Source organism: Strix aluco, chromosome 1, assembly GCF_031877795.1.
Source record: "Strix aluco isolate bStrAlu1 chromosome 1, bStrAlu1.hap1, whole genome shotgun sequence".
Classification (NCBI taxonomy): Eukaryota; Metazoa; Chordata; class Aves; order Strigiformes; family Strigidae; genus Strix; species Strix aluco.
The window spans coordinates 23,644,038-23,666,609 of record NC_133931.1 but is presented as its reverse complement, the minus strand read 5'-3'; the positions used below and the strand labels follow the sequence as shown (position 1 = coordinate 23,666,609).

The 22,572-nt window shown below is 38.6% G+C and overlaps 1 protein-coding gene across 1 annotated transcript in view; it reads right to left on the bottom strand.

The window, feature by feature from the left end:
- RGS22 (regulator of G protein signaling 22) overlaps positions 1–22,572 on the bottom strand; it is a 62,018-nt gene that overhangs the window by 36,272 nt on the left and 3,174 nt on the right. The window contains exons 3-11 of the mRNA XM_074846833.1: positions 21,732–21,794; positions 13,964–14,185; positions 9,809–9,894; positions 7,782–7,947; positions 7,264–7,435; positions 3,667–4,330; positions 2,944–3,105; positions 1,825–2,005; positions 61–200 (exon numbers count right to left, since the gene is read on the bottom strand). Of these exons, the coding sequence (XP_074702934.1) occupies positions 61–200; positions 1,825–2,005; positions 2,944–3,105; positions 3,667–4,330; positions 7,264–7,435; positions 7,782–7,947; positions 9,809–9,894; positions 13,964–14,185; positions 21,732–21,794 (1,856 nt within the window). The remainder of the gene's footprint in view (positions 1–60; positions 201–1,824; positions 2,006–2,943; positions 3,106–3,666; positions 4,331–7,263; positions 7,436–7,781; positions 7,948–9,808; positions 9,895–13,963; positions 14,186–21,731; positions 21,795–22,572) is intronic.

Below are 22,572 nucleotides of genomic sequence, written 5' to 3'. Positions count from 1 at the left end.
TCATAAATATTCAAAGTACATTGGTGTGCAGAAAGGTATACAAGGGACTTTTGTACTTACCACTTTCTACTACTAGAAGTGTCATCCCTTTGGGAGCTCTGACTTGATGGCAGGGCAAGTGATAATCTTGATGATCTCTTCAAAGAGAATTTTGGCATAGCTAGTTTTAATAAAGCTGTTGGTGAGCTTGTTCTACTTTTCTAAAAATAACAGAAAAATAAGGCAATTCTGATTATTTTTCCACCTTTGTGTTTTCTTAACATGTCCTCATTAACTACTCAAAAACGTTCAAGGGTTTTCAGGACCATTTTTCCTTGTCAACCACAATATGTAAAAAAAATGCGAAAAGTTTCTCTGAATGTCTTGCAAGATTTTCCAGCACACCTTAATAACCACTATAGCTTAAAAATTTCATTTTTAACAGGTAGATATATGTTACATACACTTTTTACAGAATTACAGAGGATGTCAAGTGAAGAGCATGTGAACAGGTTTTGTGAATCTTTACTAAGATTACCTTAAGTAGCTCACTGTAAAACAGATACATTCACTTAGATTAGGAGAGAAAGGGGGCATTCTGCCACACCATCACTGACTTATTTTGTACAAAATCAGGCTATAACTTTTTGGAGATGCCAGTTGCATTCACTGTGCCCTCAGAAATTCACCCAGAGTTGCTGCTCTTTCTAAGCTCTTGCAAGCACAGTGGAAGAGTCAAAAGTCCAGATTTCTCACAGGAGAAAAAAATAAAAAATAAAAAAGCAGCAAGAAACAGTCCGTTAGCTGATTCTGTGAGGTTCACAGGTGCCAGGTCATAGTTTTCTTCAAGTGCTGAACTGAACAGGGGCTGGGAAACCTGCAGAGTTAGGATCCTGCGTGCCTGCCTGACCTACAGCTAGTCCTGTGTCATTAGCACACCTTGTGAAGCCAGAACTGGTCTCTGTGAGAAGCATCTGCTTCTGGCTTCCATTCCTGCTGTGATCAGCAGGAATCTGGCTCCTGAACCCAGCTTCTTCTGAACAGGAAATCTGTCCCACTGTTTTTCCTCCATTATCTCCATGAATTAGCTTTAAAAAATATATAATTGTGGTCTAGAACTATCCAACTCAAAGTAACAGGTGTGTGTGAACAGATATGTGGCATAGCCCATCTGGTTCTTGATACTGGAATCACAGTTTCAATTCACATTCTTCCAAGTACCTTCTGTCCTGAGCCTTAATACTGTGTTGCTGAAAACCTGCAGCCTTCATTGCAGTGACCTCTCAAATTCAGGCTTTCAAGGAAGAAAAAAGTGAAAACTGAAGTGGCCACGTGCAAGATACACACTGTGAAAAAAGGTCTGTGTTTTACGTCTCATAGCCCTCTGCAGAAAGCAAAAAGCACATGTAGCTGATTGAAGGACTGTGGTGATAGAAAATGGGAAGAACTCTGCCCCTTACAAACATGAGGGATAGATTCAGGGTAACTGCAGTGAAGTTGTAAGAATTATTCTGGATTAAGGTAAGGCTGGTTGAAGAGAATCTGCACTGCTAGATCCTTAATTTTGCAGTTCTGAGAATTTCAAGCTAAAACATCTGTCCAAAAGATTTATGTAATCGCCAGGATGTAACTGAGAAGATAATCTGACTCTGTTTTATAGCAACCTGTTGCATATAGTAAATTTGTGTTGCATTTTTATACATAACCATCTGCAACAGACCCCCTTGCTAAATCTTGACTTCCTAACAACCAAGTACCATAATCTTGTTCCATTGAATTCAAGGAGTTTTATCATTATTTTTGACAGGACAAGGCTTTGATTTTCAATGTTGTGATCCTACCTACCTGAGGAGGGGAAGATGATATCCTGGGCATGCAAGACTTTGGTGTCAATGGTAGCAATGATACTAATTGTGGAAAAGGATCAATGTCCACCCTTGGTCTCTCTTGGCATGTGTGCCAGAGCTTCAGTTTTGCACTGGCAGTTTCCATTGCTGTTGAATGAGTGACACAAAATCTGGGACCCCTAGGAAATAAAAACTGATAAGTAGAACTTTCCCCAAACATTAAACACTGGGCTATTTGGATTCTTTTTTTTTTCCCCATGATGGTGTTTACTGTATGAAGATATGGTGCTACATGAACCTAGAATTAAAAATCAGTTAGTGTTAAAGATATGTTTAGACATTACACTTTTCCAAATCTGAAACCAAACTACACATAAATAAACTTGGGTTGCAAATTCTGCACCATTACATAGTTGTCTTTGTATGAGTCTGCAGTAGAATATGTCCCATCCATCCTATAGCAAAGAATAAGAAAGGATTTTAGGTCACAAGATATAGTCCACAAGCCTCATGAGGCTCCACAGCAAAGTTCACAATTACAGGTATTTGTTTATGCCTGCAATTTGTTGATCCCCCTTGGGGAGGAGAGAAAACCTTCAAGAATTTAGCTTATATTTTGGAAACAGGTTGTCATTTGCATCCTCACTTAAGCTGTCAATATGTAATAGGCATTTTGTATGACAGACATTGAACAGTAAAGTCTCAGGGTCAAATTCCATATAGATGTATACAAAGAGCATCCTCAGAAACTTGAGAAGGGCAATATGGGCAATAGGTTAGGGCAGAATTAACTTTCTATGCCTAGAGGGGTTTCTCTACCCTGCAGCCTGAAGTTTAGTTGGATGCTATCCAAGACAGCTATACACAAAGTAGCTCAGATGCTCTGGCAGTAAAATAACAAGGGCTCCGTAATGCATATCTACCTGGCTTCTCAGCAGATTGCAGTGTAGTTTAGGCTCAACTAAAAATTCAGAGGCAACATCTGCTAGTATTTAAGATGACATTGCTTCCCATAATTGCAATGGGATAAGTGAGATGAAATAAACCTAATAGACTTATCAAAGAAAAGGGAAAGTTGTTAAACAATAGAAACTTAGTTCATGTTCATTTTTCATACCAGTAAAGAAGTAGAGGTTTCACTACTTCAGGCTGAATCCATCTTAAATGCCTTATATTCCACTGATCTCCATGCAGTAGATCAAGTCTGAGTAACACTTCTGAACTGAGGAAATAGTCTCCACTGCTCAGCAGATACAGTTTTTTCATCTTACTGAGTTGCCTTGAGTCAACAAAAATAGTCACATAAGCATGTATCAGATGCTATACAGAACCAAGTACAGTTCATCCTACTGGTTAAACTTTGTCATGCAACGTGTTTTTAATTGCAAGTGGCAGAAGCCAAAACAATTTTTCTGCAGATTAGAGGCAGGTTGTGTGTAAGATAAAATGTACAGTGCCTCAGAATAGACAATCTGAATCCAACAGAGCCTTTTGTTAAAGCAGTTTGTCATATTGAATGCCCTACTTGTGAATTTAATTTCTTTTATTCTTTTTTTTCTTTCTGTTGCCATCTGTTTTCCAAATCTCCTTCTAACAAAACTGCAATACTATGGCTGTCCTGTCTTCATGTAAACTTTGCAAACATGACTCTGCAAAAAGAGTTTTATCAGCTTCAGCAGAGTCATTCCTGACTTACCTTGTCAGGACACTCATGATTGCTTTAACTGTGTCTGTTCTATTCACACATTACAATTTATTCTGAAATCTCAAAACCTGCATTGACCTAGCTGTGCTTCAAGTATCAAAACAATGGGAATAACTGTTAAATAATGAGAAGTACCTTTGCTGCCTTGTAGTGTCCTTAAGGGCCTTTAGTCTTTCAATATCCATCCAGAGCCACCAGTACCTCTCCCCAAGTGTCCCTTTAATGAACTTCTTGAATCTTTCAAACTCGTGTCTGTTGCCAGTGCCGTAAGTCCTGTGACTAATACACCAGGCAGCCCTACTGTCTGCCCCATCACTTTCAGAACTTGATCTTAAGCTTAGTTCTTCAGTATCTCGTTCTTTTACTTCTCCCTTGGAGTCCAAGACAGTAAATGGAGAACTTTGGGAAAAGAGTGATTCTGCAATACCACAGGCAACTTCATTATTTGCTAACTCGTCTATAAACACTTTAGGCTGTTTGTGGAAATCCACGTCACTCTCAATGTCAGCACCTGGATGGTGGGTCAGTTCTGAAACGGGTTCCTTCATTACTAATTGAGTATAAGCTGGTGTCTGAAAAGTTGCGCTTTCCTGTCCATTTTCTTCTTTTGCTGCACTGTCCCATTTCGGGTCTAGATAAACTCTTAACTGAGTGTGGGAAGGAAGTTCAGCAATGGCTGTAGAAGAACCCTCCTCAGCCTCTATGGATCTCTCCCTAATAATGTCGGCTTTTGCTGATGCTGTCCTTGAGGGGGAAAGGAATCTCCGTTGGTCGCATTCCTTAGACAGGCAAGCTGCTTCTGCATTAAATCAGAAAAGATCATTGAACACCCTTTTGATTCAGGACTGTTCTCTTGCATATCAACATTTCCAAGTTAAAAAAATGGAACATATTTACATTGTGCTGCTTCAAAACAATCAGACCATGTCACGCTGCAGAGCAGGGAATAGCAAAGGTGCTTCTGCTGTAGCTATCTGGCTAGAGACTCAGTCACATGACTCAGAATTGCTGAATTCCAGCAGAGCAGCAGAGTTCAGGAACAACTCCCTCTGGAGCGGGTTGTCTTGTTTACACCTCTGAGCATCCCAGCTCCTCAGCACTTGTTAAACCACCTTGTTGCGCTGCAAGGCCTGGTTTCTTCCTGAGCATTTGGTCATAGTTTGATCCAAGTCACAGTATGTAGCAGGATTGTTTTTCGTTTAGGTTTGAGGAAGCTAGTAAGTGATAATTCTTTGTCTACTTATGTTGATTATTGTAAAAGACTACAACATCAAACAAGCCTCTGTCAGTTGAGTGAAATCTTGACATACATAGAAGGACGACAAACAAATTATTATGTTAAGGGCTCTGGAAACATTTAACAATCCTGGATTCCAGTCTGCCACCCAGAAATGGCTCCTTTTCATTTAGAGATGTTTCATAACTAACAAGTTCAGAACAGTGACCACCCCTGTATTTTTGGTCTACGCTTCTCTACTTAATTCCTTTGACCCAACTTCTTGTCATCCCCATGCTACTAAGGATGCTCTGCCATCCTGGTCTGCTGAGAAAAAAACTTTCTGCTTTAAATTGCTGAAATATCTTTTCTACTTCTGCTAGAGTTTTAGCAAATTGACTACTTCTGGATCATGTTAGCAAAGATGACCTTGACTATACATATCGCTTAGCTGGTTTAATGCTGCCATCATTGTACAAGTCAGTCCTGTAAAACTGATCAGAATAACTACAGATCTTGTGAACAGCAGCAGAATCTAAGTGAAAGTAAGAAAAAACAAAATCGTAATTCAATTGTGGCTCTCCAGTATCTTAATATCAATCCAGTGTTTAAACTAGAGAATAAACTGAATCCTCTGTATTTCCCTAAAGCTAAGATGAAGGCTTTCATACTCTATAGTATCACTAAGGCAAAACATTGTCAGTGAGGAGACTGCTACAACCTCTGAGCACATGCAGTACATCAGGCTGTGATAGAAAAGGGCTAAATCTCTCAGATCCACTAAGTTCACATTTGCAATCTCAGCCTGTAAAAACCCTCTATGGTGACCTAGTCAATAAATAGCAATGGCAGTTAGACATTCCTTCCATCTTCCTCCAAAAATAAGCCATGTCTAATCAGTGCTGGCCACTGTCACAGACAGACATTTGGATTAGGAACATGGCATAGAGGTTTCCTGCTCTGCGCTTACATAATTTCGTGTGTAGGTACATATGGCACAGTATGTTGACATTAATATAAAAATCAGTGTGATTTAAAGTATCTTTTCTTATTTCTAAACTATTTCAAATGTTTTCAGTTGACAAACAAAAATTATAGCTTCTCAACACAGTTCTGTGAAACTGAAACATGAAGAATGATTTCACAGGACCTGAGGCAATTAGGGGGAAGAGATACACAGCTCTTGAGTAATCAAAAGCCAACTGGCTCACAGTTTTGCTCAAGCCATTAATTAATAACCCTGATCCAACTGAAGCAGTGAAAGCCAATACCTTCAGCTATTGAACTCTTTCTAATTGCAGGCCGTCTCTGAGAAACTTAGCTGATGCCCTTTATTGCTTCTAGTGCCTGATCCCTACACCAAGTGAACACTGTGCCTAAAAAGGTTTTCTGACTGAAAGAGTGCTGGATTTTCCATTAAATATGCATAAAGAAGAACAAATAACACACACAAAATGAAGGTCTATGTTATAAAATAAAGTTTTCAGTGGGAAGATGTAAAATATTCATTGAGGCAAAATGTTGACTGCAGCCAAAGAGGACAGAGAGGCTTTCCATAGGCCTATGCCCAGCCCACTACAATACAGAGCTGCACTAACATTACGACGCTCTGCAAGAATGGTGCATTTCTGACTTCTCTGCTCAAAGCACTGCAAAGGTTAGTGGTAGAGTCATGAGCTGCAAACAAGTGCAACTTAAATAACTTCATTAATAATCCATGCATCAGCAATATATTTGCTGGGGTGATTCTCATGGGTCTGGGGAAGAAGACAGACATCTGGAGTTACCATGCCTTCCAGTTTTCAATTCAGCCACTGGACTCCAAGGTCCCAGCAGTACAAGTATCAAAGTGGAATGGTTGCTTTTTCCTCTGAGAACTGGGGAGAGAGAACTCCTAACATATGAGCTGAGACTTCTCTGTTCTTCTTGCTACTGCTTACAGAGCAGAAGTAAGGCTATGTAATCAGGTATGTCCATATGTGCATCTGTATGATCTCTCCCAGTACCTTTGAAACCTGCTGAACAATTTCAGTTAAATTCGACAGATGGACTGGAGTGTCACAAATTATTACATTCGATAAGATTCATAAAAACTGGCAGCCAAAAGGCCTTTAAGTGCCCAACATAAATTCCCTAAGAAGATGGCTGCAACACAAATCATACGTTATCAAATACCCAACAAATCCAGACAAGAACGTCTTTCAAAACATATCAAATGGGAAAAAAAAAAAAAAAAACCGAAACAACAACCCTGTAGCTGAAACTTACGGATATCTATGAGACAGAAATATATAAGAAAAGAAGCCTCTGCTATCACAAAATTACTTGGTTACTATATCAAATTTTCATTTAATGTTGTGGCTATGGAGAGAAACAAACACCCATCTGAAGCCTAAGATACCATGTGATAATCAGAAGGTAATAAGTGGGGTTAGCAGCAATTCCTTGGAATGCCTTTTCTTTTCACCTAGTCAGGGTTATGTTATAAACATTACGGCTGAGCACCTGTTACTTACCCAGAAGGGTATCTTTTTCACTTAATGAATCATCTCTTTCATCCTGCCCAGGCAAACACTGAATATCTTGAATTTGACTAGAAGCTGCAGGATGCATAAATGAATCTGTAGTTTTCATGGATTCACTTTGTTTTGCTAACGTAAACCAATCCTTTGTCTGAGAAACCGTAGCCTAGGAAAAGAAATATTATAGAATAAGTAAAATTTCTCTATTTATTGCAGTGGTTCTGAGAGCAGAGGGCTTACTGTCTGTAGACATTTTGTGCAGTCTGTTTGTGTAGATTTCTGTAACGATAGTTCCCAGCGAAGAGAACTGTATTGCAGTAGCTGAGCATAGTTGTAGCAGAGCTTCTGTTTAAGCTGAATTACAACCCATCAGCCTTCTTCGATAGTTCAAAGAACTTTAAAAATAAGGGATATTCAGAGAATCCAATTAGGTTGTGACCTCAGTTACAATAATTTAACCACATACATTCAGTATATCCTGACATTGCACCCACTAAACATGTTTATTTTACCTGGCCAAGCGATACGTGGAGTTTCTTCATAGTCAACAAAGTGTCATCCTCCACAGAAGGGGGAGAAATTGGGTCTTGCTTCCTTATCCAGGGATAGTAGTCACTATCTATAATGAAATTAATGCCAGTCTTGCTCCATTCTACCTGTGATATCAATTTAGCTAGCCTGAAATTAAATGTTGAGACAAGAAAAGAATTGATTTTAGCTTTTAATCAGAGAAAGAATTTTTCCACAAAACAGGCAATAAACAACATGATCAATCTAAAAATAAATTACTGCAGAGAACTTCATGATCTACTTTATTATTTCACCCTTTGCCTGCTGCCACATATGTAAATACCAGTACTGCCATTCCATAGTCTACCAGCTTTACAGACAATGGCCTGCTTTGCATTATCAAGCTTTACTGATAAAACTGATTTCTGTCAGGATGATCTTGCATGTATCTATGCAGATCCAAGCTCTACCAAGAAACCCTTGGACATTTTGATCACCAAAATGGAACTATTCTCCCAGATTGCAGAAGCCCTGTATCACCACCAGAAAGTACATTTTCTGTTCCTGATACAAGCAATCTTCCAGCAGAAATGCCACAGCAGTGATCATACTAATTGAACTTTCAGATGATAACAAGACACCTGGCACTATCATGTTCAGCTGGCTGCTGTATGAGGACTTCATAATACTGAACAGCACTCCAGTACTACCTTGTGTTAGTGTGAACCTCGCGATGTTCAAGAAAGGCAATCTTAGAACCACATGACAATAATGAAGATGCTCTGAGCTCAAGAACTGGGACAAAAGCAGTGCAAAAAAAGTAGTGCAGAAAGCAGTACAAAAGCAGCCAAGGTGCATGTGAAGGGAAGACAATGCCTATGCCTGAGCCTGTGACCATGAGTGAACACCCAGATTCATTTGTCCCCACTATTGAAGGGCAAAGAGGATTTCATTCTAGGGTTGGGGTATCTTCATCTTTAAACATAAGTTTCCCTTTTAGCATCTCAGCTTATCTTGATCCTGATTCAGGAAAGCAACTTAAACCACTGATTTCAATGGAAATTAGGTACATGCTTGAAGTTAGTTTTATGCAATTCTCTTGGGTAACTCAGCTTGATCAAAAAAATACTTTGCTATAGCAGAAGATTAAAATTAGTGTTTCATGAGGCCACATATATGTAAAGCAGGCTGCTACTAAAGGTAAAATGGACCACTCTTTCATGGTGACCAGGACTCATGGCTTGGTTGTTCTTTGCATAGTTTTCCCCTTGAATTTAAGTGCAGTCTTCAGGATATTGAAAGTTTAAAATATTATGAAATTTTTAATGTAGAAGTCTATACCCCAGTAACTAGTCTGTCATTACGATCAGCCAACATGAGCTTAGTGAACTGTACTGCCAGGTTGTCTCTTCTTTTAGGAGCCCTGAAACACACTATGATTATCAGCATCTAGACACAACCTTAAGGGCTGTAGAGGCAGATTGTCCCAAAAAGCACACTAAACTTCCTGAACATCTGCTGAAAGGACATCTGGAAAAATACAGCAAGTGTATAACAGTAAATCATCCAACTGTGCCATGGCATCCCACAGAGAACCTTGCAAAAAGAAGTCTGACAGTGGGCCCAAAGACACAAAACTAATAACTGAAATTAAAAGGACTGTCTGTTTTCTCCAAATAGATTTCATGGATTCATAACTTCCACTTGTATGGCTTACATATTGATTAGAGAAAAACGCATTGCTACCATCATATCTCTGTGGAACAGAGATTCAGAAATCAGTAAACCCTGCTCTTATTCTCTCTATAATAGTGTAATATAGTATGTAATTCACGGTCAAGGAGAATCACAGAATGATGAGTGAAAAAAGTAACTGATTTTACTTTATCCAGATCATTAAAATGCTGAAATTAAACAAACAGGACTGGAGTTGGGAGAAAACACATTCAGAGTACTGTGAAGATGAACTAAACAGAAGAGGAAAATGTACAAATTTAAATCTGAGAGACAGCATAAAAGATCGCAATACCTGTATTCAAAGTAACAGTCACTTTCTAGAAATGCTGGAAGTCTTTCTTTCTTAATCCACTGAATTGCTTGTTCTCGATTAAGACACTATTAAAAAAGAAATGCCAAAGATTTGTAGTATCCTTGACTTTCTTGTTTGGTTTGCCATGTAACTGATTCTCTCCACCCCCCTTCTACAGAAACATTGTCTCAGGAAGACAAATATACAGTGAACATCACCTTTGTTATCTGGTTTAGCCCTAATCATGCTGGGACAATTGAGTTAATTTACTTTTCCTATTAACAGCTAAAACGGTCTAAATCTGATTTCACTTATAAGAGTACAACTTTTTTAACAAATCATGAGTGTTTTTTCTTCAGAAATAATGTGTGTATCAATCATTCCAAATGTACAGTTCCAAATGCAAATTAGATTTTTATAAATTTTCTGCAATAGGAAATTGCTAATTTTTCTGACTTTATCACATTTTATAAATAACCACTATTACATTTTTCCTCAAGAATTTGAAGAATAAGGAACCCTTAAATTAAATTATACTCCCAGAATAAGAGCGCTGTGGATATTAAAAACAAAATGAAACAAATAAAAGGCCAATAAGTTACCACCTTTCCTGCCTTTATTTTGGAACATCGCACACAATAATTCTTACAGTGGAAACCTAAATCCATTGTGAATCAGGCCCGTAACAGATTTTTGCTCAGATGGTCTAAACCTCAGTGCCTCATCCAAGCAGAAAAGGAGGTGCCTCCAAAGAGTGGTTTGGGGGGTGAAGGGGAGGTGTTGAGCAGTGAGCTACATAGCCAGCTAACCAAAAAACTATGTCTAGGGCCTCTCACAGAGAGCGAGATCTGACTATAGGCAACAGTGATCCATAGCTGTTTCCCTTAGAAATGACACACAGCACAATTTTTAATATTTTTTTTAAGAGCGTACTTTTTCCACTCTTAGAGGATGACCTGTTTTATTTATCTGAGGTGCATTTTTCCTTTTAGTGAAGGTGAGACTGATGATTTGGAAGAATGCAGTAACTCCCCTTGTCCATAAAAACAGGTGAAGTTTGGGCAAGGATGGATGCTACTTGCTATATCAGATAATCAGTTTATGTAGATTACATTTTAAATTTTCTTTCCATGAGCTAATATTCCATTAGAGACAAAAGTTATTTCTGCCTCATATATATCTGTAGGGGATTTAAAAAATCTGAATTACTCAGAAAGTGGGTGGTTTCATTTAGAGAGAAGAAAATATTTCAAAATATGGAAAGCTTATGTTGGCAGTGGCTCATACAATGTAATTTGTGGAGATGAAGAATAATTACTCCTAACCACACAGTGTATGCCTCTTTTTGGTAACTGACAAGCTTTTTTGAAATACAGAAGATTGTCTCTTTGTTTTGGCATTTAATATTTATGTATTTACTGACTCACAGACCAGTTTTTTATCTGAATGATTCATAACATGTTCACATCTGTACATGGCTGGTACACAAAATTATATATACTATCAGAAGGAAAGAATCTCTGCTCTTTCACCTTCCCTAGAGAAAGATGCTACATTTAATCTGATGGCCCTTGTTACCTTGGTTAGCTTCCTTACCCAGTGAGCCTTAGGCCTTGCTGGGACCCAATCCAGCAAACCTTTTAGCACGTGTTTAAGTTTAAGCATGTGTTTAACTTCCCTTGATTAAAGTTAAACACATACTTAAGTGCTTTGCTGAACTGGGGTTTCTCTGAAGTAAGGTATGTGGGATGCCAGCCAGTTTCTTTCCATAGTTGTGATCAATTCTACCCAACTTCACAGGATTTTTTCTTAATATATTTCACAATAAGTTGATTTTGACTATTGATAAGAAGATACTTACTTCCATATCAATAATTTGTAAGTGTGCATGCACACTTGCGAGAAAATTGCTTAAATTTGTAACAATCTAAGAGGGAAGTAAAATACAGAGAAAAATACCACTGGGTGTATTTCTTAAGCAAGATGTGTTTAAATTCAAGCTGTAGCCTGAAAGGCCTACTAGGATTCTTCAATCATAACTCATTTTCATTAGTAATGTGCCAGTGATGGCCACTCAAGGTGACTTTTTGTAGCAGTGTAACATTCAAAGCAACTGTCAATCTCTTCAGTCAGTGTGAAGAAAGCAGTCAAAGTAAAGTAGGCAGCATCCCCCGATGCCTGAAGGATCAAATCCTATTTGATTTGAACTGAACTACTTGATGCAGTTGGCCTGGGATGATTTCTTCTGGTTCAGTCATAGTGTAGTATAATGAATAAAGCTGACTTCTTTCACCTTGTGCAGTTGCAGTAGCATTTTTTGGCAATTTTTTACAAGGGCATGTAGTGATAGGACAAGGGGTTATGGCTTTAAAGTGAAAGAGGGTAGATTTTGATTAAATATAAGGAAGAAATTCTTCACTGTGAGGGTGGTGAGACACTGGAACAGGTTGCCCAGAGAAGCTGTGGCTGCCCCCTCCCTGGAAGTGTTCAAGGTCAGGTTGGACAAGACTTTGAGCAACCTGGTCTAGTGGAAGGTGTCCCTGCCCATGGCAGAGGGGTTTGAACTTAGAAAATATTTAAGGTCCCTTCCAACCTAAACCATTCTATGATTCTATGCTGTTTTGCAGGCCATTTTGTTCCAGCTCAGCCTTGAGATGTCAAGCTGAACTGGATGAGGCATCTGTTACCTGTCCAGTAAAGGAGTCAAAAATGAGAAGAAGCATCACCCTTTACCCAAAAAAGGAGAAGAAAGTGCACTGAGGCGTACTGCTCCTCAAAAGGCCATAATGCTTCCCATCTATGGAAAATGGCCCAGAGAAAGAAATGTGTTCTTAAATAATACAGGAGCCCTGTTGCTCCAAACCTCATTAAAGATGTAATAGTGAAATGGCTCTGAGTTTATCAAGAAAGGACATCCATAGTTGCAATGATGTGAGGTTATCCCAGAGAGCAATGCTAGCCACACTTGCACAAGCACACAACATTTTCTCAGTTGAATCCCGAGACCAAGAAAGAAATCGAGAATAGCTCTTCTGCTTTTGTGTTCTCAAGCAAAGTATTTGTGAAAATAATTATTTAACATGGTGGGGATGTCTGTGAGCCTTGTCCTGTTGTAGCATTTGTCCAGTTTAGATGCAGATAATTGCAAACACACATTACTATGATTTTGTTAAACATCATTGCCTTTTGACCTCTCTCAACATTGTTTTCTTTTCTGAAAATCATTAAGCTTATATCAGGCAAAGCAACAGTCTGTTACAACTCCCTGCTTTTCTCTCAGCTTTCCAGCTATGACATAATTTAGAGCAGCCGCCTCTAAAAATGTAGCAAGACCTTAGACTGGCCTTGAATGAAATGAACTGAAGTCACATCAGTCACACCAATGCAGAGTAAGCAAGAAAGGAATAAACCAAGTATCCCAGTGAAATATTTTTTCTCCTCTAAAGTTGTTGTTTAAAGGTAAACTCCCACAACTAATTATACAGTCTTGTATTTTCTCAGGTGCATACGGTGCTTTAACTCCTGATTTTAACCTGCCTAATTTGGTGCTGAAGAAAGCCCTGAAAGTAAATAGGTAAGAGTACCAAAAACTATAGTGTCTGAGAAAGACTGAAACAAGAATTTTTTTCTAAAATCCAACCTATCTTTCCATTAGTTTAGCTTTCTTGTTGCCAAATATTATTTTCTCTGGCCATTTCAATTGATGCTAACCATGTAAACCCTTTGGGAATTAATGGAAGAGAGACTTATGTGTTGCCAGACCACAGATGAGCTCATAGCCACACAAGGAAATTAATTAATAAGGAAAGACTGAGATGCATTAGTTTCAGTCAATTTGCACATTCCAGGGATCACTAGTAAAGTAACTGTTGTCATAATATTTTTTCTTTTAATATTAAAAAGTATTCAGACCACACAACTGAATCCTGCCCTACAGAATCTTCAAAATTCTGTGCTACAGGATGTACATCTGTAATTCCATTCACTTGTCTGCTAGACACATGTGCATTTCAGGGCATAATTTGGCCCATCATTATGTTTTCCTAACATAAATTAACATTTTTCCCAAGCTACCAAGCCAAACACAACAATAACTACTGCCAGTATCTCTACAGTAAGATCTAAATATAAACTCAGGGGCTATAAGATGCTTACCATAGTGTTGTAATTTGGATCAATATTGAATGTTGGAGAAGCGCTGCACATTTTGGAGAGCTGCCCGTCATTCTTCGCTTTCCTTAAAACATCATAAATGGGATTTGGAGGTTTCTGATCATGTAGAATTTTTTTCAGCTGGCCTTCCAGGCGTTGTGAGGCATCATTAACTACTTCAAAAACCCCAAAGTCAGAGTTAAACTTAACTGGCTGGGCAAAAGTCTACAAAAGAAGTTTGGAAAGTTTGTAACATTGTAATAAGGGAACTCTTTCATTTAAGAAAGTTAGTTTTTAAAGTATTGAAGCATCCTACAGAATGCAAGTTGGTATTATGAGGCTTCATTCTCTTGCCTGATGTAGTTTATGTTCAGGGCCTGGAATAGTATTTTTTCTGTATTCTTGTTCTTTAGCCTCTTCACTGTATAGCTTTCCAAAGCATTCCTACTTTTTGCCTCAGCTATGCTTAATTGTCAAGAATTTAACTCATTCTAGATCACAGACTGTTCTTTTTCACATGTGAATAATAGATCCAGTACACAGATGTCTGGAATATATAATTCACAGTGACTTCAGTAACTGTTCTGAAGGGGACTACTTACCTACTGGATCAGATCTCCAGTGTTGTTCTCTCATTCATTACCACAAACAATCAAGGCTTGAAAAGATTAGCAGTGAAGCTGACCCTTTAAATGTGAGATGCATTTGAGGAGGATGAATCTGAAGATTTCCATATGTAGGAGAGGTTTTCACCATATTGTTACTTGTAGGTCAAACACCAACCAAAACCTAGGGCCTGTAGTAAGTTTTATTACACGTCCCTAGTTCAGTCAGATACTGTGTAATGCATGAGGTAGACCAAACTTTAACTTCAGCTATGTAATTGTAACTTTTCGTGAACTCCAAAAAAATCACTGCATGCATACACATTAAAAGTCACTTTCATCTTTTGAGCTCTGCTACTAGGTATTTCCCTAAAAGACTATCTTTCAAATTCTTTTACTTGACATGAAGAGGGAAAATAGGGATGGATTTTACACATGTAATGGGAGATACCCAAGACAGTTATGAATATGAGATTATATACAACCCAAGCATATAAGCATCTTCACAGTGAGCTGGAAGACAATTAGGCATGCTGTATTTAAGAACTGAAGAAAATCCTGGCCACGTCAAGACCCAGCACCAAAATTCTTTTTGGCTTTGTTCCAGACAGGATCCCACCTGGTGTTTGTACAGTTGTCATTCCCCTGCACTTAATAAGATTATTTTATTTTTTCAAGCGCTGTATTTTTCATTTCCTTGAACATTTTCATATATCACATATATACACGCATAGACACAATTCAAGTATGCTGAATGCCTGCTACATATAATATAGAAATATATTACTGATCAGTTTTATTCTTCTTCACACCTATGTAAGTCCAAAGTAACCATGTCAGTGTCAGCTACTTTGAAGACCCCTTGTTGATCAATGTCTTGTAGAGCAATGCCCAGGATCAAACCATGTGGTTGCAACATGTGGTTACAATATTCCCTAGTTATCCTATAATGTCTCACTGTGGAGGCTCAGCCTGGCAAAGCACGTAGCATGTGAGAGCTTTAAGTGTATGATTAGTGTCTGTGACATCAGATTGTCACTGCTCAGAGCCATGCAGTGAGTTGCATTAGTCTGTTTAGTTACCTAACTTCAGTTGAAATCATGGCTTGGTTTTTGTTCTCTGACACCTTGTGCCTCTTTTGGCTTTAATTTTCTCCAGGGTACTCTGTAGGTTTTAGTGGTTTTTTTCTCCAAATGTACTGACCAGCATTTTAAAGAGCCTTTTATGTGTAGTAGATTTCTCTACACTTCATTCAGACCTTCTCCCAGTTTGCTATGTGTACATTTCATTTATTTTCAAACTTAATTTGGGCTGCTATCAGCTTTTAAGTGACTAACTGTGCAACCTTAATAACCTCCAAAGGTATTCTTTGTTATTTCTTTTTTCATGTTTTTAAAAAAGAAACAGAAGAAAGTACACTAAGAAACAAGATGCTTCAGTCTCTCAGAATTTGAAATGCTCTTGCTTGTGGAAAAAAGCAAACAAAGCGCAAATTCCATAATACAAGGCTATGTGACTAGACATGATCAGTTCCATGTTTTTCAACTTGAAAACTAAGCAAAGACAACATTAGTTTATCACACACATCTACTTTTACCCTTTGGTAACTTACTCTAAATCTAGATTTTTCAGCACATATTCTAATTAACTGAACAGAAAACATACAGCATCTTTATGTAGTGAAACAGATGGTAGTGACAATTTTTAAAGTGTGAAGTGTATTGCTATTTTTGGATTCTGACTACAAATCATTTATAAGACAAATAAATATACTAATGGAACAAAAGAACATACACTGATGGGATAAGAAGGTTAAGACTTCATACACTACATACTTGACTGAAAAAGGTGGTTCTAGTCCCGACATTTGGGTTTTGGACCAAGATGTGGTTACCTATCCCCAGGAACATCAAGAGACATGCATACTCCTTGTATCAGTCAGAAAGTAGCCAGTAGATCCTCTTACTTGACAGTAGTAAGACTACATCTGGAATAGTGCATCCAGTTTTGGGTTCCCAGTACAAGAAGAATGTTCATATATTTGACTCAGTCCAGCAGAAGAACACTGAGATGGTCATAGGCTGAGCACTTGCCCTGTGAGGAGACACTGAAGGAAGAGGGCTTGTTTAGCCCAAAGAAGAGACAGCTCTGGCAGACCCTATCAGCAGTCTTACAGTACTTGCAAGGCAGTTACTGAGAAGGTAGAGCCAGGCATTTCAAGAAGATATGTGGTGGTAGGACAAGACACCACGATCATACACTGAAATGATAGAGGTCTCAACTGGATATAAGAAAAAGGTGACTGTGGGATGATTAGCATTGAAACAGACTGTCCAGAGAGACTATGAAATCACTCGTTGGAGGTTTTCAAGACCAGCTGGAGAAAGTGCCAAACAACCTGGTCTCAGTACTAAAGCACTGACCCTGCTTTGAGCAGGAAGCCGGACTACAGACCTCCCCAAAGCCCCTTCCAGCCTGGGTAATCTATGATTCTATACAAATCCCATATTCTACCAGATAGAGCATCTCATCAAACTATCATATAAAAGCATTTTAGAATAGTTAAAACCTTTCTGGAGAAGCATATTTCACTTGCTTACTTAAGAAAACTAGAATGATAAATCAGAATGCTTTCATAAGCATAATAAAAGAGGTAAAGTCCTGACCTTCTTAACTCATCCCCACCACAAAAATAAAAGTGATAATATTATAACAAAAATCAGATGTGAACACAAAAAAATTAACCTGATTTCTTGTAGGAAATATTTTCCCAGTTACAGTACAGGGGAGAGGATCAGTCAATCCATTTCCCTTTCAGTATGTGAAGAACTTTGGAGCAAAACACAGTCTAACCATTCCCACACATTACAAGCCACAAAAAAAAAAAAAAAACAAAACAGACAAAACAAGCAAAAAACCCCCAAAAAACATTCAATACCCTGTAGCAAACTTAAAACCTTTCCCACAGAAGCCAGGTGCTGTAAAATCCTACAGTGTTTCACAGGACAATAAATGAGAGAGGTTTATGGCACCACCAATATTCTAGGTCATTGCAATCACGAGGAAACCCTTCAGTGAAAATGCCTATGTTATGGAGTAGATGATGTCCTACACTGTAAAGGAAGGGGGAAAAATTATCCGTGCCAATCTAATATACTAAGAAATGTCTTTCTTACCCCACATTTGGCAAGTGCTTTCACTTTTTACAGACAAGTAAAATACACTAACCAAAGATTAAGTGTATCATTCTCTCTCTAGTTTGGGCCAATTTTTGATCCTTTGAAGATAGAGAGGGAAAACTCCAGAGCCAAATTATACCTCAAGATGTTAAGAAAAAATAAATCAGGTTTGGCAGGAGCCTTGAAGCTGGGGATTCATACATTATCAATTTAGCACAATAAATAGGATCAACAAGGACTTGAGAATACCAACAAATAAGAAGTCTACAGATTTTGCAATCTGTTTCACTCACAGGCAATTCTCTTGAACCCAGTACAACCAATGTAACCCAGTGTAGTAATCTCAGCTTCAGAAAAAAATCTCCAGGCAAACAACAAAAAGCTGTTTTCAGACTGCAGTACAGCAATACTATTACATAAATAAACAATTGCATGTACATTTTAGACAGCAAAAAAATTTCTTAGCTGTCAAATGCACATCAGATATGGTTTCAGCTGAAGAATAAATAGAATACAGAATTCTGAAACCTGAAGTTATACACTTAACTGAAGGGAAGACACATTTCCCTCAGTCCTCCCAAAACAGAAACCAAAACAGCATCCATCACCATGTTGCCAGGATATCAGACATATAAATCTCACTGTTCTTTGCCTTAACAGTTTTCAGATATACTTAACTTCAGATACACTTAACAAATGTGTAAATATGCTCACCACATCCCACCCCAAATAATGTAGTTTGATCCCAAGAGAAACAGAATGACCACAGTTTGGCTGCCTCTCAGGTTAAAGCCCTGAAAGGGTGGGAATGAATAGAGACCTCACCCAGGAACTTCGCCAAAATTTCATTAAGATGGGTATGTGTGTATCATAAATAAATGTCAGTGAGAGTCCAGACGAGACGAGAATTTGAGCAGCTCTGTGAAGTGCTTGGAAAATTCACACTGCACATGGTCAATGGCAAATCTCCCATTGACTTTAATGCATCCAGGATTTCCCTTCCATTGATGAGTAAGACACAAGTCACATTCACATATCACAAGCTAATTAAGAGAGAAGAACATTTTGAGTAAACTCACTAGCAATAAGAAAAGAAGTCAGGAATGCTTCTTTTGCTTCCTTGAATGTCAAAGATATCAAGCACGTTTTAGTCCTGGGTAAGTCTCAGCATAACATGCATGTAGGGCTTTACTTATGTAAAAGCCTTTTTAAGTGAGGTTGTATTGGCACCTGCAGTCTCCCTCCACACACCTGGAAAAAGCAAGAGGAAACTAATGACCATGCACTGATACCTTGAATTGATGCATTGATGCATCGAATTATTCACAACCATCTTCAAAACAGAGAATGGCTTGAACTGTGCAGCAGAGTGGATTGCCTTTTGCTTTCTGCCTTCTGTCATCTGATACTCATAGATCAGTCCTGGTTTTACTCTTGACAGCACTAGGTTTTCAGGACCATTCTGTTTTCAGAAAGGCCGATTGGCCCAAACTTTATTACTTGGTCTTTAACTGTTTTCAGAATCATCACCTGCATCAAATCCTAGATGCCAGACTACTCAGCCGAGAGCTTTATAGTGAAAACAACTTTCAAAAGAAGTAGTCTTCAAATCTGAAGTTGATAAAATTGTGGTCACGTTGTATCTTTCTGCTGCAAAGGAAACCCACAGCCAGGGAGTCGCCATCAAGAATGTCATCTCCTGAATATGCTTCAACCGAGGTGCAGTTAACTCTTTTGTCTCTAGTACAACTTCTTAAGGTTGCAAAGAGGAGGAGTGTGTCTTCATCAGGATCACTGGTAACTGGAAAATGAGGGTAAGGCCCCAGCATGGACTTGGGGTGGAACGAATAGCAGGCAGCTTGTAGAGTGCAGGAGAAACAAGTTGACATTACTGCAATTTCTTGCTGACACCAACACTGAGCTGGATGGCAATTTCTGACTTCTAAATTTTCATTCCTGGTTAAACACAGTCTTGGATTTTTAAATACAGGGATCAAAGATTTGTATTCTAGGGATGCTTGACCAGCTAGAAATGGAAATGTATCCAGACCAATGTTTCTCTTAACTCTTTCATTTTAGATTAGTTACTGAGGAAGGTGTAACTCATTTTTATGTCATGTAATTGGTTTCTGCTACTGTGAAATCACTGTACTATTGATGACAAGTGCCCTCACAGGGTTTTTTGTATTATTTTATCTTTCAGAAATATTTTCTGTACAAACTATCCTTCATTACAGTACGTAGATCTTTGGAGTGCCTATTCATGTCAGATTGCGTTGAATGTTATTATAACAACAGGATCACTTAAAGGATATACTGTAAATCAAAGCAAAAAAAAAATCTGCTGCTGCTATAGCAAGTCTCCAGTGATACAATTTTCCATACACTAGTGGTGCATTATAAATCAACGCAGAGGCAGTCTCTTAAAATAAGCATATGCTACCCCTGATTTCTTGTATCAAATCACACAATATTTTCAGTTTAACTTGTTGCCTAACTACTAGCACACCTGGGTAATACTGTTCCCAGGCAACAGCATATAACCACAACAAGAATAAAGCAATGGAAATTTCAATCTGGTGTTTTAGTAGAATCCTTCTGAGAAGGAGATGGAAATTGGGAATATAAGGTATTCAAACCACAGAACTCAAGGCATTAATAGAACTTAATCCTGAAGAGGGTAAATCCTCAGGAAAAGATCAAAGAGAAAATAAAAACAATTATGAGAACATTACAGATAAAAATAGCTAACAAAGCAGCTGTTTTCATGAAGATATGTAAGCATATAGAAGAGAGACCGTTTGTCATCCTAGAAACCTATCAAGATTGCCAGCATAGAACAGTGTTTACTCAGGAGTGTCTGTGAACTCTTCTGTGGGCTTCCAGAGCTGTCAGGAGCACCTGGGCAATTGCTGCAGTTCAGAGCTGCTGAGCTGCGCCAGGACTGTGGGCTGAGGAGCCCTCTGAAGCCAGTAAGAATTTTGGCCTCTAATAGATGTCCTGAAATCTGTGCATGTCCAAGGAGAACCAGAGACTAAGCAGGTTGAACTTCTTACCCACCTCATCTTCTGTGATTTGGGAAAAACTTGAAGCATAGTTTCCAAATAAGCAGCAAAAGCATGGAGGATGGTATTCCTGTGCTAAGAACAATCTGCCACATGGAAGGAGGCCTGGGTTTAAAAGCTACATAGTTAGGCTTAGATTTAGGAAGATATCCTAAAGCAGCTGCAAGGAGGGAAAGAAAAAAAAAAAAAGAAAGAGAAAAAAAAACACCCTCTCACATTTTCTTCCATCTGTGTCTCCCAAGCTTTGTGAAAATTATTCTTAGGAATCTTGCAGTGTGATGAAAGCATCTAAAGGCTGAGCTCCTGAGAGTCAATATTGCTGCTATGCACAAAACCCACACTCTGATATAGAGTTAATACCTCCAGATTCTATTTTAAGATAAAAAACATAGGGAGCCAGTTCTACCATCCTTTGTTCTGCAACTCCTGTTATGTGTACTTCTACACAAATCTGTGATGCGACTTGGAAAGCACATCTATGTCTAGTTGAGTTTGGTAGCCTGAAGCATAATTGAATTTATTCCAGTAGTGGCTGCACCATATTCTTAGGTCCAAGGAGCATCAAGAAATATTCTGCCCCTTCCTAATGCTGGTGGTAGTTCCTACCAAGCAAGTTGCAGAAATGTTCTCATAGTTCAGCCCGTTGGACTGCAGTGCTTTGGGAGAGGGACAGGCTGTGGGGCTGCTCTGGGTTGGATTGGCTGGGAGACCCCACAGAAGCCATGAATGACACTGTGGAAAGGTCTGTGATACCTTGCAAAAGAGTACAGGTGTGAGGCATGGGGATGGAAGAGAACAGGGATAATCAGGGCCAAGACTACTAAAAGAAAGTTGGGTGAAGTTGCCACGTTGCAGGTGGATTACCTTACTATTAATTTTAGTGTTTCTTGTATTTTGCGAGGGATTTCTGTAAGGTACTTACTGGAAGACTCAAAAATTCATTAAAGTAGTCCACAAGCATATCATCTGTGGCTAAGCATTCTTCCTACAGAGAGAAAAAATACAAAGTAAGCTTGTACTTATCAGTGCTAACATTGTTTGAATGCACTATTGCCTCAAACAATGATTTTTCCATGAGATATAACATGCAAACTTTTGCAAAATATTATTTCCCACTGTTGAGAATATAATCATTGCATCATTGTTATATTCTAGCCATTGCACACCACTGAGGTCCTTAGCAATTTAAAATACACACATGAAGGTAAATCCTTTGCCAAGAAATTTGGAGATAAAGCCTTCATAAATCCAACAGCTTCTGAATGCTGGAAATCTGCATGTTTACTTTTGAAAAAATGTGCATAAGCTAACAGTCTAGAAATTCCCCACATTATACCTTTCTCACATCTGGGAAGAAGGGGAGTATAAAAGTTCACCAGACTCTGCTTCTGCTCCCACACTGCTGCTTGGGGATATTTTGGGGGGTGTTCGGGGAATAAAAGGGAGTTCACTGGTCTATAATTTGGCTCACCAAGCAAGCAGTGTATGCCATAATCTGAATCTGGCAGAACTGGGAGGCTTCCTGTTGACCTCATCAGAAGTGAAGACTGTCTGCAGGTGGTTTTGTACCCTTTCCAACACCTGTATTTTAAATCCTGCTAACAAGACTCAAAATCTGTAGAAATTAATTTTTTTTGCCATTGACAAATCAGTAAGTATGGATCCTAATCTTACTTCTATGACACTCAATACCACCACCGCCCTCACTTCAGTTCAACAGAAGGTAAAAGTTGAACATTTTTCCATTGGTCTTCAGAAATCTG